We start from the raw sequence: 17,426 nt of genomic DNA, 5'->3' as shown, positions 1-17,426 counted from the left end.
GAATGAATGCCATTTTGGAGACTTCTCCAAATTTTGCCACTCATTTGCACAATGGCACATTAAAAACCATTGTATGATGATTTGCAAGTATACTCCTACAACACAAGTAACTAAACTGTTGTACAATTTAGTGGCATCTAGGGTACAATTTGGAGCCAAATTTGAGTCCATCTAGGAGGGAAATCTGCCGCAACTTTTTTTTTTTATTCACACAACAGATTATTCTTGTAACCGTTGTGCAATGACCTTCTAGATAAAAACTTCAAAATTTTAACCACCTTATACAACGTAAGTCTAGTAAACATGTTGTCTGATGCACTTTCCTTCATCACACAACACATTTTTTTTTTTCGTTGTGCAAAAAGTGTAGTATGTTAAGGTTTTTGGTGTAGTGGGTGAACATTAGTGGCATAGGCTAAACATCCAAACACTAGGAGATGAGAAAAAGAAGGTGGTTTCGAATAAAGAAGTTCAAATGGAGTTTTGAAAGAGAGTATTGGTGAAGGTAATCGATTGATGATGTGGACAGCAGTAAGAGCACACTCCCCCCAAAATTGGGTAGGAAGATGAGCTTGAAACTTTAAAGCACTAGCCACTTGGAGGATATGACGATGTTTGCGTTCCACAACCCCATTTTGTTGGGGCGTGTAAACACAAGAATGTTGAAAAACGACACCATTATCTTGAAAAAAAGAACGAAGCGAGAGGAATTCACTACCATTGTCACTTTGAAAAGTTTTAATGCAAGATTCAAATTGAGTGAGAGTGTAGCTAAAGAAGCGCTTTAAAAGTGGTTGTGCTTCATCTTTGTGTCGCATCAAAAATATCCAAGTGAAATGTGTATAGTCATCAACAATAGTTAGAAAATAATGTGCACCAGAAAGAGAAGGATGTCGATAATGAGCCCAAATATCACAATGAATGATCTCAAAAGGTCTTGTAGATGAAATATTACTAGGACTGAATGGTAAACGACTCTGCTTAGCCAAATGACATACATGATATGGCAAGCTTTATTAGACTGAATGGAAAAATTTTAAAAATTCTTGGCAATGAAACTTAAACAGGAGGGTGATGCATGGCCCAAGCAATTATGCTAGAGGTCGGTGGAAGAAATGGTAAGGTTATAGGCTGGTTGATTTGATGAGGAATGATTGGATATAGATTTCTCCGACGCTAGTGCCACCAGATAGTATAGCCCGTTACGTTGTTTACCCAAACCAATCGTCTTCCTCGTAGCCAGATCCTGCAAAATACACCAATAAGGGAAGAACGTCACTGAACAATTCAGACCTCTTGTTAGACGACTAACTGACATTAAATCAACTTTGAATCTAGGCACAGATAAGACATCATGCAGATAATAAATTGTATTCAGAGGCAAGGATCCTTTCGCAGCAATATTCACTTTTTCTCCACTAGGCAACAATACGGATGGTAATGAGCAATTTTTAGTCTTATGCAATAATTGAGATGATGAAGTAATATGATTCGTCGCCCCGCTGTCAATAATCCAATTGCATGCAGGAAGTGATTTTGGACAAACCTGGTTTTGTTACCGCATTTGCTTTGGAGCTAGAGCTTTCATTCTGCTTGTTAAGAAGTGATAAGAACTGCTTGAGTTGGGCTTCAGATAATGTAATTGCAAGTCTCCCTTCATCATTGTCCAATGCCTCAGAAACTTGATGAGCCGAAGGAACTCCTCTAGAATTGTTAGAATTTGGGCCAGAATTCTACTTTGCCTTAGGATGGCCTGGTGGATACCCAATTAACTGATAGCATGTTTGGACCCAATGACCTGGATCTCCACAATAGGAACACTGAGGCCTGCCTCTACTTGCACCGCGATACCGATCATTGTTAAAACGGCGATCTGGGCGAACATTTGGACGGCATGTTTGGACTGGTGAACCTGTTGTTGTTCCTTACTGCCATGGCTGCTGCACTAGAGCTAGATTCGGCTGAATTATGTAAATCAGAGAGAAGTCGCTGTTTCTCTTCTTGAGAGACTGCAGCGTATGCTTGGTGGACAGTTGGTAGGGGATTCATCAAGAGGATTTGCCCACGAGTTGCACTGTAAGTTTCATTCAAATCCATTAAGAATTGCATCAGTTTTTGTTGATCTGCTTGTGCTTCATGTGCTGCATCGATCTGAATATGTGGCCAATTAATCCCATAAACTCTTCAATCTTCTGTAGTAGGTAGAGACTGATAATTGTTCTTGCCGAAGAGAAGCGATATCTCGCTGAATCTCAAAGATACGAGGTGCATTACCTTGTGAAAATCGCTCACGAAGATATTCCCATACTTTATGAGCAGTAGGATAATAGATAATAGTGTCAGCGATTTCTGAATTGACAGTATTGACAATCCAGGAATGGACCATGTCGTTACATCGCAACCAAGTCGCACACCCTTCTGGATCAGCTTCTTCTGAAGGAGCCTTGCTTGATCCATTGACAAACCCGAGCTTGTTCTTGGAATTTAAGGCCAATGTCATAGCTCTTTTCCAACCAGAGTAGTTGTCTTCGTTTAAGGATTTGGAGACTAGAATTAATCCCAGACGATCCGAGTGATGAGTGAAATAAGGATTGGAGATATCAGATTTTGAAGAATCTGAATATGATGAACCAGAGGTGGCAACTGATTTTCCGGATTTAGGAGGTGGTGGTGGGACTTCATCGATGGCCATGGTGACTGAAAAATTGAGGAGATATATGTTACAGAGGAGATCGGTTAAAAATGAAAAGTCAGGATCTTAATCCTGCTTTGATACCATGAAACGAGAATATATTTGGCTGGATAATCTCTTCTATTCATCAGTGTGCAATATATATAGCAATTACAATCAGTCTCCACAAAGCTAGGTGACAAATAAGGAAAACTATCCTAGGTAAATGATACCAAATTAATGCATAATGATACAGAATGAATGTATTTGATATTGACAGCTATTCTAACAGATTCTGCTATACTTTCCAACAGTTCTAGCCTGGTGCTTCAAATTGAAGTTCAAATGCTGCTCTTATGTTTCTTCATCTTTAGATAACTGAAAAAGGGTTTCTTTGGAATAGGCATGGACTTGAAAACGTACCCAGCCAATTAGCCAAGATCGATATGGCTACAATCCCAATCCGTATACCGCAATTTGATAAAGTAATCTGGGGTTCACATCCAAAACCAATTGGTAATGGATGGAGTGGCCCAAACTCTTATAAACTCATAAAAGGTTTAGAAACAAGGGATGGAAATGCAGTATTAAGCACCCTGATGTTGATCAGCCATTCTTCGTTCCGCATATAAAAGTAAGGCTTCAAGGGAATCATACGTGATAGGGGTATCACGTGCTTGAGTAGAACTCACTGTGGTCTCATAAACTGGACCAATGTTGTTCATAATAATAGATACTAGATCTTTATCACCCATAGGATGTCCGGCAAGGGCAAGATTATCTGTAATGGAATTAATCTTGTCAAGATAGTCAGAGATGCTGAGATTACCACGGAAAGTATAAAGGAGATCACTGCGGAGCTGCATAACCCGATTTTGTGATTGAGATGCATATATCCTAGCCAAGGACCTCCAGGTGGAAAAGGCAGATGTAGAATGGGCAACCGTTGCAAGTACAAAGGGAGTGAGAGACCCATTGATCCAACTGAGCACAGTCTACTCTTGAGCAATCTAATTTTCATAGTTGGGATTGACAGTGTCAGAGAGATTGCCGTCACTATCAGCAAGGAAACATGGAGGCCAGGGATTAGTGCCATCCACAATGCCCATGAGTTTGCGACCCTTAAGAATAGGAGTGATCTGAGCCAACCATAGAGGATAGTTGGTTCTATCTAACCTGATGGATAGAAAATGAGATACATTGCCAGAAGAAAAATCATTTCCAGCATTAGAGGACTGTGAGGCATTGACAGAAAGATTATTGTTGAGGGTGGTGGTTTGGGAAGAGGTGGTGGAGGAGATAGTAGAGGAGGAGGTTGAACTAGCAGTAGTGGTCATTGGTAAAAAAAAAAATTGGAGTTTGTTGTTAGACACTATAAGCTCTTGATACCATGATAATGTAATTGGTTTTGGATGTGAACCCCAGATTACTTTATCATGGTATCAGAGCGGGTTACCCACGTGTGCATGCCTAACAGCCACACGGGCTCCACGCCACCCAAGTTGTCCACGTGTATGGCTTGAAAATTTGCCACACGTGCGGGGGCGTGTTGAGAATATATACATCCCACATGCGAAAAATGGAACCTTGCTTATGGGTTTATAAGGATTTGGGCCACTCCATCCATTACCAATTGGTTTTGGATGTGAACCCCAGATTACTTTATCACAATTTCCCCAGTTCACTATCTCTGTATCTGCATATGTAGTCTCTCCTCGATCTGCTGGAACTTGTTTATGTGCAAATGCATCTGAGGCTGCTAGCTGCCATACCCAACATACCTTGAATAATCTGTTCAAACTTGCTATTTTCATTGTCATCCATATCCTTAACAAGTCCAGAGACAGTGTAGTAATTTGTGAACATTGCTAGCATCTCATATCTGCAGCTTCATTCAAATGTACTTGGATAGTATTGTCCGCCTTCCTCTTGATCCAAACCATCCGGGGTACCTGTGACTATGACTACCGCTGCACCATCACAGCAGTGAACCAGCAAGACAAATCCAGGGATTGGCAACGTGACAAGGGTGGATATAACCAGGATAAGAGGACCCCCAACTATGGCAAGTGTCAAGACAAGCAGCGACAACAATATACCAACGGTAACCACAATTGCGACACGCCATATACCAAGCTGGCACCAACGCCCAAGTATGAGGTATTTACTACTTTAACTGTGTCATATGAAGAAATTTGGAATAATCACAGGGATATCATACCCCAGCCCCCAAAGATGAAATTCAACAAAAGTAGGCCTAGCCGGGAGGACGCTGGCACTTACTGTACTTATCATGAAGACGTTGGGCACAACACAAACATATGCTATGTCTTGAAAAACGCAATTGAGCACCTCATGTAGATTGACCAGTTATAGCAATACAGGACTCCTGCTACCAGAGCCAATGCCATTGAAGTACTAGTCTACAGTAAGAAACTGACTATACATGGTGGGGCATCGAGGGAAGAGAACTATCGCCAGGTAAAACGCCAGCACCCCGAGGCAAAGAGGTATTGGTACTCCATCAGGATTGTGAAGAGACTCAAGTTGACTGGGACACGGTAACTTTTAACAGAACTGAAGACACTATATGCCGACACCACAACGATCCCTTCCCGATTACCATGCAAATTGATCACTAAATATATGGCAAGGAATTGGTAGATTCAGGGGCAGCAGTGAGTGTAATCTTTAATGATTGTTACAAGGGACTTCGACGTGGGAGAAACAAGCTTTACTATAACCATAAGCCATTAATCAGCTTGTCAGGGGAAATTACTCAATCTTTGGGCTCTGATAAGCTCCGGGTCACCCTAGGTACCTGTCCCACCATTGCCTCTGTCTCTACACAAGTTCATTATAGTTGGTTGCCCCTCTTCCTACAACGTGATATTGGGCCGAGACGCTATATGAGGACTACAATGCTTCCTAGCGGGACACATCTTAATGATGAAGATACCAACATCGGGAGGAATCCTCACAATCAAAGGTGACCAAGAGATAGCGAGATAATGCAACTCACTCACGGTGGCGAGGCCCAAGGGTTGAAACAAGATACTCTCGGTAGGTGATGAGCCTTCTCCCTCTAACAAGCTTAATGATCACCAAGAGGACCTTGAGTTGGAGTAGAAGTCATGAAAGAAAAATGCAGTGAAGCTGCCGAGACTTGACTCAGCGGAGGAAATAATATCAGTCTCCATCTTTGATTAGCACCCCCAGAGGAAGGTGCAGTAGGGTTCAAGATTGACCTGGAGCTTTGAGATGCCTTGATCAAATTTTTGAAATCCAAGCAAGAATTCTTCACTTGGTTATATGCCGACATGCCCGACATCTCCCCGGACCTGATCATGTACAAGCTTAGTGTTATTCCTACTACCCGCCGGTAAGCTAGAAAAGAAGAGCCTTTAATGTAGAGAAGTACAAGGTAATACAAGCAGAAGTCAAAAAGCTACAAGACATACGCTTTATCTGGAACGTATTGTACCCCTCCTGGCTCTCTAATGTGGTCATGATGAAAAAAGCAAATGGAAAATGAAGAATGTGTATCCATTACACCAACCTGAACAAGGCAAGTGCCAAGGATAGTTTCTCGCTACCGATAATTAATCAACTTGTGGACTCTACCGTCGGGCATAAACTACTCAGTTTCATGGATGCCTACTAAGGGTACAACCAGATCAAATGCACCCTGATGACCAATGAACATACAACTTTCACTACGGACAAGGGCCTATATTGTTACTAAGTGATGCCTTTTGGCCTAAAAGATGCGCGAGGGTGGGGGCACATAATGCCATGTTTGCTAAGCATATCGGCAGGATAATGGAAGTCTACGTCGACGACATGTTGTTCAATAGCCTCATGGAAGAGGGTTACACCAAGAACCTAGACATCATCTTCTAAATCATAATATATCACGGCATGTGCCTAAACCTGGGAAAGTGTGTTTTTGCAGTAAGTAGGGGAAAATTCTTAGGCTTTATAGTTAGTGAGAAGGGTATTGAGGCCAACCTTGAAAAAGTATAGGCAATACTTGACATGCAAACACCCAAGACCCTAGAATGAGGGTCAGTGTCTCAGCGGGAGAATCGTCACTCTAGGCAGATTCATTGCTCGCTTGACAGATTGATAAGTGCGCCCCTTTTTTCAAGATACTCAAGACACAACATGTAGAGCACATCACATGAGGCCTAGAGCATGAGACAGTATTCATACACATCAAGAAATACTAGCTGTGGTGCTACTACTGTCCAAACCAATACTAGGAGAAACCTTATTCCTATACATGCATGGCAGTACCAAAACTGCCCCGTTGGATCATAATTCATATATATATATATATATATATATATATATATATATATATATATAGGAAAAATTTCAGTTTAGCACCCTGATGTTTGACCTCGACATTATGTCCCTGTGGTTTCAATTTAATCAATAACACCCCTGAGGTCTCCATTTCGATCAGCCATGCCCAAAATTTCGACAGCCTTTCAAATCAAACGTTAAATGATGAGCTGGCTCCGACAAACCCAGCAAGTGGGCCCACATGAAGGGGTAAATTCCTAATGTGCCCCTAATGGTTCGCAACTTCACATCAGCCGTCCTTAACTCCTCATTCTCCACTCTTGTCCTCTTCTTCCTCTTCTCCTTCATCGTACTCTCTTCATCCTCCTCCTCATCATTTACAATGGCCACCATAGCCCGCACTCTGTACCATCTGGTAGTGGAAGCCATCGATGGCGGCATCAAACTGCTTTTCAATCCTCCTTCGTCAAGCCCGAGATTCCAACCACCACGCCCTCTTATACCGCATCCAAACTCTATTGCCGACACCACTATACCACTATCTTCAACCCAGAAGGAAAAAGTATGGGTTAATTTGAAATGGGGAGTACGGTTCTGGTGCAACAATACAACATGAGAACGCCGCCGCCCAATTCCTTCATCGGCAACTCTCTACACGACCTCAACGCTGTCGGTTCCCACTCCACCAAGCTCAAATAGAATCGACCGTCGATTCCCTCAACCTAGAAAGCAATTCGGCCCGACCGCCGGTTATGAATCCCAGCACGAACCCACCACCACCACCAAACCCACCGCAGTCCCACCTACCCTCTAGCTCCTGCGACTGCCACCCAAAGGAGAATTTCCGGCATCTGCCGGTCATGCCTCTGCAAACGACTCACCGTTTTGAACCCTTCAACCACCTCTGCTTCCTCCTTGTCCAGAAAACCACTGACTTCCTCCATCGTCGTCGCTACCTTTAAGGCCATTTTTATACCCAGGGCCGAAGAAACGACTCCAATCGAGGGCCAGAAAAGTCCAGGGCTTGAAGTCATCGGAGGAGGAGACGGACCAGGATCGGCGGGAGAGAGAGGCGGAGAGGGCATCATTGGTGGAGGAAGTGAGAGCGGTGTCAGGCTTGAGCGAGGCGGAGACACGTGTGGGAGCGAATCTGAGGGTGGAGGTTTGGGCGGAGAGGCGGCGAGACTTGAGGAGAGGGAGAGACGCCGAGAGAGTGAAGGCGGCGGTTTTCATTTTCGTGGCTCAGACGTTGAGATCTCAACGCCGGAGAGAGAGTGAGAAAGAGAGAGAAGAGCCTCGAAGAGTCCGTCGAGGCAGAGAGAGAGGGGTTGGCTGGCTGGGTTGGTGGAGGGAAGTGTGTATTTGTAAAAATGAAAAATGGGAAATCAAAAATAGGAAAAGAAGAAAATGTGTTTGAAATGACCTTTTTAGCCCCAAAAGTGGGCCCCTCCGTCAAAGTTAACGTTCAAATTGGATGGCACAGTAAAAATTGGACACAGCTGATCGAAATTGAGACCATGGGGGTGTTGTTGATTAAATTGAAACTGCAGGGACTGACATGATGTGGAGGTCAAACATCAGGGTGCTAAAGTGAAATTTTTCCATATATATATATATATATATAGAGAGAGCCGTTCGAGAGTGGACGTCCGCAAACCCAAAAAAAGTGTGGACGCCGCTCCTCCGGCCTCGATCAAGCTTCGACGGCGCGGCGGGGCTTGCCGGAGGGGGGCTAGGGGTCTGAGAAGCCGGTCTGCAATCGGGTGGAGTCGCTGGCGACAAGGTTGTGGCGTTGCCCAGAAGCTTGCAGTTGCAGGTCCGGCCGCTGCCCAGAACGTGCAACCTCGATCTCCTCCGACCTCGATCGCTGCCCAGAACTGTCCGGGATGCCTCCGGCCTCCCTCCTGCAAGCCGCGCGCCGCCGTCGCAGCCTGAAAGCTGCTGCTGCGTCGACGTCCGCACTTTAGCGACAGTGCGGACGTCCGCCTGTGATCGGGCCTATATATATATATATATATATTTATTTATGCCCCAAAACATGGAAATCACTTGTTCTAAAAGTCCAATTTAGTATTGACTTATCTAATTTCATGTTTTGTAGAAAATCTTGACAAAAGGATAAAAAGTGAAATTTAGGCAAATTTTTCATGTACAACCACTTTTGGCGGCACAAGTACTTCATGAAGCAATCCTAGAAAAATAGAAGTTTAAATGGAGCAATGAAGCCATGGACCATGAATTAGTGATGCAAATGACTAAGTTTGATCACTCTATTTCCTGGAAATTACAAGGAAAGTCCACAGAAATCGTTATGCAAAACAGTTACTGCAAAGCAGAAAACTGCAATTTTAGAATTAGCTTTTTGGGAACAGTTTTGGAGAGCGTTTCTTGCATTCTTGCAACTGTATATTTATAGAAACGGCTAATACCCCTTAAACATATGATGTTTTAATTCAACATGAGCCAATGAAATGGCCAGAATCATCAACAAGGCATCAGGAAATCAAGTGCATAATAGGCTTCCCGATAAGGCAGAAACTGTAAGCTTTTCACGAACCTTTTTGGGAGATCTTTTCCGGTGACTTACTTGGAGTTTTTCTAGAATATTTTTGATTATTCTTGAAGATATGATGGCATAGATCATGGATAAGTCAAGAACTATCTAGAATCACGGCAATATCAAGTCAATCCTCATCCAAGAATGAAGCTCCAGAGAAAGAAAACATATCCTTGTCAAAACAGGGTACTTTGGCCGAAAATCTTCTTTGGGCGGATTTCTTATGAATTTTTGGAAGGTCTATGATGTTGCAATTATCAAGGAGAGTCTTAGAAGAATCTTACAAGATTATGACAAGATTAATCCATCATATTATCTTTTGGATAAGAGGCATCCTTATGCACACTTTCTCTCCCATGCTTGTCACCTTGACTTTAGTGACCCCAAATCACTCCAACACTCTTCATTTTCATGCTTCCCATAAAGAGAGTTAGCTACTCATCTCTTCTCCCTTAGCCATATTTTTCTACTCTACTCTCTTTAATAGCTCATCATTACTTCCATTTTTTTTACTCCATCTCTTCCATACATTTTCCCCTTGTTTTTAGGATCTATTAGTACTCTCATACTCCACCTCCATGCTTCTTACAATGCTTGAGCTGCTATCTTGGCTTCTCATCATCATTTTCACACCTCTATCTTCATCTATTTAAGCATCTCATCTTCCTACAAGTTTTCCAACACTCCATCACCCACACTTAGCCATTACATCTTTTTTTCTCTCTATTCCTTACACAATCCTAGATCTCCTCCACAAACCTCCATCACCACCACGATCAATTCACAATCTCCATTACCACCACCACAAAATTCATCATCTTTTCTGTCTACTCATTCCATGTCATAGACAAAAAGCTTCACCACTCCACCATTTCACCACTTGATTCTCTCTTCATCTCATATTTCATCATCAACCTTTGAAGAAGAAGGAGAGGAGTCTAGCATCACTTGAGGAATCATCATCACCATCACCATTTGCACCATGTCAATGCCTTCATGAGTTCATCTACACCATCCTCAACTTGATTATCACTTGTCACTTATCTATCCCTACTTTAGTGAATGCTTGTATTTGAATATAGATAATTTGAATACTTTGCATATGTCATTATATGAACAATGTTTAGAGAATAGCTAGCTTTGGACATTGAAAGCATTATAGCACACTAGGTGTGTATGTGAGGGTAGTGAGTTAAAATCACCTAGATCTAGAATTGGTTTGCTGGCTTGATTATCTAAACTCAATGCTTTATACATCTAGAAGCAAGGAATTGATACTTATCCGGTAATATAACTTGTTCTTAGGTAGTTAGTTTCGCACTTATCCGGTGGAAATTGATAAAATCAAAGGAGTTTAGGCCTTTGTAGTCTTATTCGGATGCTAAGAGGGTAATTGGATACTTGGGATTGCATTACTTATAGTTTGAACATTAATGCATGTAAGGAAGGCTATGGTGAACAGCCAAAAGCTCTAACTTCCATCCATTTTATCACATGTAGTTTAACATAGCCTAGTTTACATTTCAAGTTTCATTTTGTGCTAATTTGATTTGAAATCATTTCCAAAGTTAAAAATCAAACCACTACACCATCTTGCATATATTCACCATGAACTTTGGTTCACTTGTGAGCCCTTGTTTATGACTTGTACATTTGCATATTCATCTAGCATCCTCTCGGTTTTCCCTAACTAGAGTGGGATTTTCCAATCCTTTGGGTACGATATCCCCTACTTGAAATCCCTACACTATAACTTGATCCTTATACTTGAGGTGGCTATTTGGCTAACACTGTCAGTTCAACATTGACCCACCGGGAGACAGATAATGAGCTCCTTATCTATTACTCAAGTAAAGAGTTTACAGACGTCGAGACCCGGTATCTTGATATTGAAAAACTTGTATTGGTACTGATTATCTCGGCGAGACTCTTTCGGCCCTACTTTCAGGCCCATACTGTCCATGTCCTCATGGACCATCCTCTAAAGCAAAATATGCAGAAACCTGAGACCTCTAGCAGGTTAGTCAAGTGGGCAATTGAATTGGGTGAATTCGATATTCACTATAAACCAAGAACAATATGGGGCCAGGCAGCAGCATATTTCATGCCGAGTTTATCCCACTTGAAGGTGACGAGCCCCAAGTGGAAACGGACCCGGCACCTGGGACTGCTGCAGTTTGGGAGTTACACGTAGACGGTTCTTCTAATCACAAACACAGTGGTGCTGGCATCATTATTACTTATCCAAATGGCTTCACATACGAGTATGCCTTAACAATCAATTTTAAAGCATCGAATAACACTGCAGAATATGAGGCACTAATCACCGGAGTCCAACTGGCTCGAGAGCAAGGGGTCAACAACCTGAACATATTTAGCTGGTCCCAACTGTCCAACCTGAACCATACATGTTTGTAATTTTAAATCACAGTATTGAATTCCTTAATGATTATCAATTTGGATGAAAATTTGCAGAGGTAATATACTCGTATAGACCTAAAAACTAAATAGTGGATATGTGGATATGTGATCTAAAAGTGGGTCTAATAAGTTATCCCTTAAAATGACCAAAAAAAAGAATGCCTCAATAGAAGGGCCCTCTGTGTGTGTGTGTGTGTGTGTGCGCGCGCGCGTGTGCGTGTGTGTGTCTAAGTCGGTCTAATAAGTGATCTCTTGCAGTAGATCATTTCAAACACTAAATTCAATTACTACTTGCATGCATGAATGGAAACAAAGAAGAAAAAAGGGATCAGGAATGTCCTCTAAAATAAAAGGAAGAAACAAAAACATATTTAGACTTTAAAACGCTATTTTCTGCAAAACCAACAAAATAGTAGGGTTGCTCTCTCTCTCTCTCTCGGAACAGCCGCTATCTTTTCTTGCTCCGTCCAACAGCAAGCCTCCATGGCGTCGTCGTCGGACAGGTCTTCCTAGTCGATCTCATCTCTGATCTACTACCCCTACCTAGGTGGGAGGTGGGGGTTGGGACAGAAATAAGCGTCTTGGCGCATTGGCATGTCGGCTGGATCGTTTCTAGCCTAGATTGTGGCTCGTGAGTTGGCGGGGTCGGCCAGGTTGTGCATAATAGGGGGTGCGCGGGGGAGGAGGTAGTTTTGTCAGAATTGGCTGGGTCGTGGTCCTCGTGGATTTGGTTCGCTGGCTTTGGTTTTGCAGCCGTCTGATTTGTATCGGACGCGGGGTGTGCAGGCGTCGGTGGTGGTGATAGGAGGAAGTCCAAGCGATGCAGGTGACACGGGTCAGCGGCGGCTGGAGTCCTACTGCTCTCGGCATGGATTGGGGTCAAAAGGTGGCATGATAGGACTTGCTTGGGCTGTCTAGGGGCAGGGCTTGAATGGTTTTGGGCTTAGTCTATTTAGGGTTTTAAATCTAGATTTGTTTAGGATTTACTTTAGAATTGTTCCCTAGGAGCCTCCTCTCTGTAGGGTGGTCTTAGGGTTCAATGAATAATATTAGTGTTAGCTCTTGGTTTCGTTCCAATCCTTTCCCTAGTAGTGTCATGTTACTAGTGACTTATGGTGATGTTGGAAAATGTTGTGTCTTAGGTAGTCCTATTTAAGTGTTTATTTTGGGTTCAGCCCTACGGCTTTCTAAGGATGGCTCAATCTTGTCATAGCCCTCCTTTAGGTGACCTATTATATGTAATATTTCCTATATTCACCACATTCTCCAAAAAAACAACAAAAATATTGAGAAGAATATATAATTGGCTCCCGATGTGTTCTAGCTTATTGAAGGTCCAAATTTTGCATAAAGCACTTTTGTGGTTAAAATATCAGTAGCTATCTTGGTAATTAGTTCCTAGATATGAGGCGCTCATTGCCATATATAGGACCATGGTGAGATTGTTGGTATTTTTTTAAGGGCAATGATATAGGGCCTCAATGAGGCCTAAGATTTGTGGCCTCATATCCTAGGTGTCATGTCATGTAAGCAAATACAAATTTTATTTTCAATTCCACGTAATATATCTTGCCACATCATACTATTGCAACACCAACTTTACCCTTTTATACTTCCTTTCAGATGTTAGGGGGTGAATCAATTACAATAATGAATTTAATTAGGTGACGAAAAAAAAAGATAAGCCATTAATTATGTATTAATTTAAGAGATATGTCTACAAATTTTTTAACCAATATTTTTCTTAATTTAATTAAATTCTTTCCTATAATTTTTCTTTCCAAATAGCATTAATATATTGAATTAGGTGTCAAGAAATAGGCATTAACTTTTCTTTCCAAACATTGATTAATTTCATCCAAAAAAATAGCATTAATAAATTGATTTTGAAAAATACGTATGTCTAAATTAAGAGGTAAGAAAAAATTTCATGTTAGTAACAGCCATTAATTATCATCTACAATCTAAATATATGGAAAAAAACAAACAAAAAATAATAAACTCAAATGCTACATAAAGAGGAAAAAATGAACAAAAGAATATATATAATCGTATGAATATGTATTTTTCACATTATATTTTCAAAATTTACAAGAACCCAACAAAGGTTGAATTCATATACATGTGTTATGCAAATCTATTGTGATCGAATTTATGTGTCCATTGACTGGATTACATGAAATTTTTCTATTCTTAATTGGAGAAAAAAATTGTTATTTAAATCTAAACATGAGTGTAATGAAAAAAAAAAAACTAAAATAATTTTTTTTTAGAAAGCCAAAATAACTTAGAGTCATTAAATTTTGGAAGGATAAGATGATTTGGAAGGATAAGATGATATTTTTCTCAAGAGTTACATGGCATGATTTGACAAATAGGTGATGTGTATAGGTGACATGGCATGACACCTAAAATTGAGGCCACAAATCATTTTCTTTTTTTTAATAGAAGAATTATCTTTATTGATGGCAATTAGCACTGTTAATTACAATCAAAGTTCAGAACGTCTAGAATACAATCTGGAGGTATAGTACACCAAATAGCACTACAATTGTCATCAAAAGCTAAGCTGGCTAGCCTGTGAGCTACAGCGTTACATGATCGTGGTACAAAACTGATTTGCACATCGATCTGTTCGAGCCCTTAAAGCCAGCTTGCTGAGATTATTGATAATTAAATTAAGTTAAAGAAAAGATAAATTAGCCAGCTTGGTATAGAAAAAGGCAGTAAGAATGGTTCTTGTATATTAAATTATTTTCATAATTAAATACAATTAATGATCAAAAGCTGCTCTGAAGCCGTTGAGTCATTCCATACTTGATGTCCGCACCACAAGATTAATTCACAAACAACAATCACAGAAGAACATACATAACAAACATCTAATTATAAGTCTTACATCAGCAGTGTGGAGCTAGCTGATAGATGATCAGGTACGGCTTCCATGCACGGAGCGTAATTAAAGCAACTCGAATGCCTGAAGGGATTGAAGAATTGTGAAAATTAGGACAACGAATCCTAGTATAGCTGTACTGCCTCTCCAAAGATCCTTGAAGTAAACCTGTCTCGTTATTACCAAGGGGTGGTACCAAACTGTCTTATAATGACTATTAAGGTCTTGACAGATCTCACTATAGCAGGAGTGATCCTCCTTAATCTGCTCACACAAGGAACTAATCATGTTTACCACTGCTTTGTTGCTGCCTAGCAAGTTGAAGATTACTCCATCCTCAATCAGAACACCCACATCTTCCTCAGAGTTAATGAGTTGATTCATCAGCGAAAAATAACTGCAAATTAATATGGGAAAATTTTACAATATGTTAACATATAACATGCATACAGTTACTACTTTTATTAGAACTTAATTACTTAGACGAGAACTTACGTTTCTCTAATGAAAACCTTATTTATCTTAACGAAGACTTTTTTCTAGTTACCGCATGAGTTGTCGAAGTGGTAGCACGAGTTCTCAAAGTAATAAATATTACATGAAATAGGATACATATGAGAAATGTTAACATATCATAACCTTACCTGCAAATATAAGGCTTTTCTGGATACATAAGTTGTTCCAAGGCCATGGTGTTTCGAAAAATGCATCCTGCCTCATACTCTGCCCAAAGTCTTGTAAGCTTCAACTCCTTATGTGCCAAACATGCTGAGTTAAACGTCAACACAGGGTCTTCCTTTATAACAAATGGTTCTCTAAGTGGCACAAACTTCACTCCTGCAACCTTCAGCTTTGTTGCATGGTATTTAATTTTGACGGGCTGATCATAATTTTTTACCCACAACAGTTCCTTGTATGGACATAGAAAGTGTCTAACCAAATCAGTGAAGTGTTTCGGCTCAAATCCATTCCTGACAGATTTTCCCTTAGTGTATGCCTTAAAAAACTTACAGGTAAGTTCAAGAAAGCCATGTTGAATAGGTTCAGATTGGATGGGGTTCTCTTGAAAATCACCGGGCCGGAAGCAAGGGAAGCAGCATTGCTGACTGTTGGTGCTATCTTTATGAGCATGTCCTTGTGCTTGGTCTCCATTGCCAAGATGGCCATTGGGAAAGGTAGGTATGGCAAAGTCATATAGCTTTTGAAGAAGAAAATAAGGAAGCTGATTTTCCAACAGTATCAGGTCCCTCTCCACCGTTTTCCTCAGCCACGGTGATCTCAGTATATAATAATGTGCACAATGTTGTTCTTGTTCAGAATTAGTCAAAAAGAGTTCAATTATGAAGCAGGCGTCAACTAGGATGAGTTTCAAAAAGTCGATGTCACAATTAATGGTACCGGCATAACAATTTAGAACTGTTTCTCGATGATCCATCATGAAGCTCCTTAGCTCATCCTCACTTTTCCCAGAACGTCTGCAAAACAACTCATAATATTTGTTCTTATGGGCCACCATGTCCCTCAGTTTTGGATTTCCATGGTGGAAAGGCCCTATTGAAAGTGTTTGAGGAGTGTATGCTGCTTCATCTACATTGCGGAGCTGGCTGGGAACCCTATAGATACACCATTCCTGCGAGAACAATACGGGTGCATTCTCTATTTGTTCGCTCTGAACAGTTGGTTCTACCATTTCCGAAGTCTTTATTTCCCTGGAGAAAACGAAACTATAATCAGTGCCAAAGAATGTGACACTCCTAAAACCATAATTGCTGGTATTCCTTCCCCCTCGCCCCATGCAGTTATCAAAAGCTTGTCAACAAAAGTGATCTTAGAACCATTGCTAATCTGTTATGCATTTTCTCTTGGTGCTTCATATGTATGTAGCAGCTACATGATTGAACACTGTTTTGTTCATGCAGAATAAAGAGGCACCAAGATTCACAAAAGTAGAAAAGAATACTTCAATTCAGGGTTAATTCAATAATTCTATTCATCCCACAATGGGTGTATATATACAAGTACAAAGGAGTAGTCTAACTCTAATAGGAAACAATCTTTCCATAATTGTAGGATATCCTAATTAAATAAGATCCTAATTACATACAGATTTACAGCGATTCTACACTCCCCCTCAAGTTGGTGCATAGATGTCTATCATGCCCAACTTGTCAACTGAGCTGTCAAATACCTTCCTGGACACTCCTTTAGTAAGAACATCAGCTAATTGCTCCTCTGAGTTTACAAATGGAAAGCGAATAACCTTTCTGTCAAGATTTTCTTTAATAAAATGACGGTCAACCTCCACATGCTTTGTTCTATCATGCTGAACTGGATTATGTGCAATCTCAATGGCAGCTGTATTATCACAATGCAAATCCATAGGCTTTTTAAGCTTGTAACCCAGGTCTTTCAAGACATTACGAATCCACAACATTTCACAGACTCCGTGTGCCATACCTCGGAACTCAGCTTCTGCACTTGATCTGGCAACAACTTTCTGCTTTTTGCTACGCCAAGTGACAAGGTTCCCTCCAACAAAAGTGAAGTACCCAGATGTAGAACGTCTGTCAGTT

General features: G+C 41.0%; 2 protein-coding genes across 2 annotated transcripts; both read right to left on the bottom strand.

Annotated features, from left to right (window-relative positions):
• Positions 1-2,167: 2,167 nt before the first annotated feature.
• On the bottom strand, positions 2,168-2,692 carry LOC133711901 (uncharacterized). The gene has a single exon (XM_062137976.1). It carries the CDS (start codon positions 2,690-2,692, stop codon positions 2,168-2,170), a length of 525 nt encoding a protein of 174 aa, XP_061993960.1.
• Positions 2,693-11,858: 9,166 nt separating this feature from the next.
• Positions 11,859-16,648, bottom strand: LOC133711900 (UPF0481 protein At3g47200-like). The gene is made up of 3 exons (XM_062137975.1): positions 15,498-16,648; positions 15,037-15,250; positions 11,859-11,936 (listed from the first exon to the last, which is right to left on the bottom strand). The coding sequence occupies exons 1-3, from the start codon at positions 16,646-16,648 to the stop codon at positions 11,859-11,861; spliced, it is 1,443 nt and encodes a 480-aa protein (XP_061993959.1).
• Between the last annotated feature and the right edge of the window lie 778 nt (positions 16,649-17,426).

Source organism: Rosa rugosa, chromosome 5, assembly GCF_958449725.1.
Source record: "Rosa rugosa chromosome 5, drRosRugo1.1, whole genome shotgun sequence".
Classification (NCBI taxonomy): domain Eukaryota; kingdom Viridiplantae; phylum Streptophyta; class Magnoliopsida; order Rosales; family Rosaceae; genus Rosa; species Rosa rugosa.
Note: the sequence above shows the minus strand (reverse complement) of the source record. Positions and strands in the feature narration are given on the sequence as shown.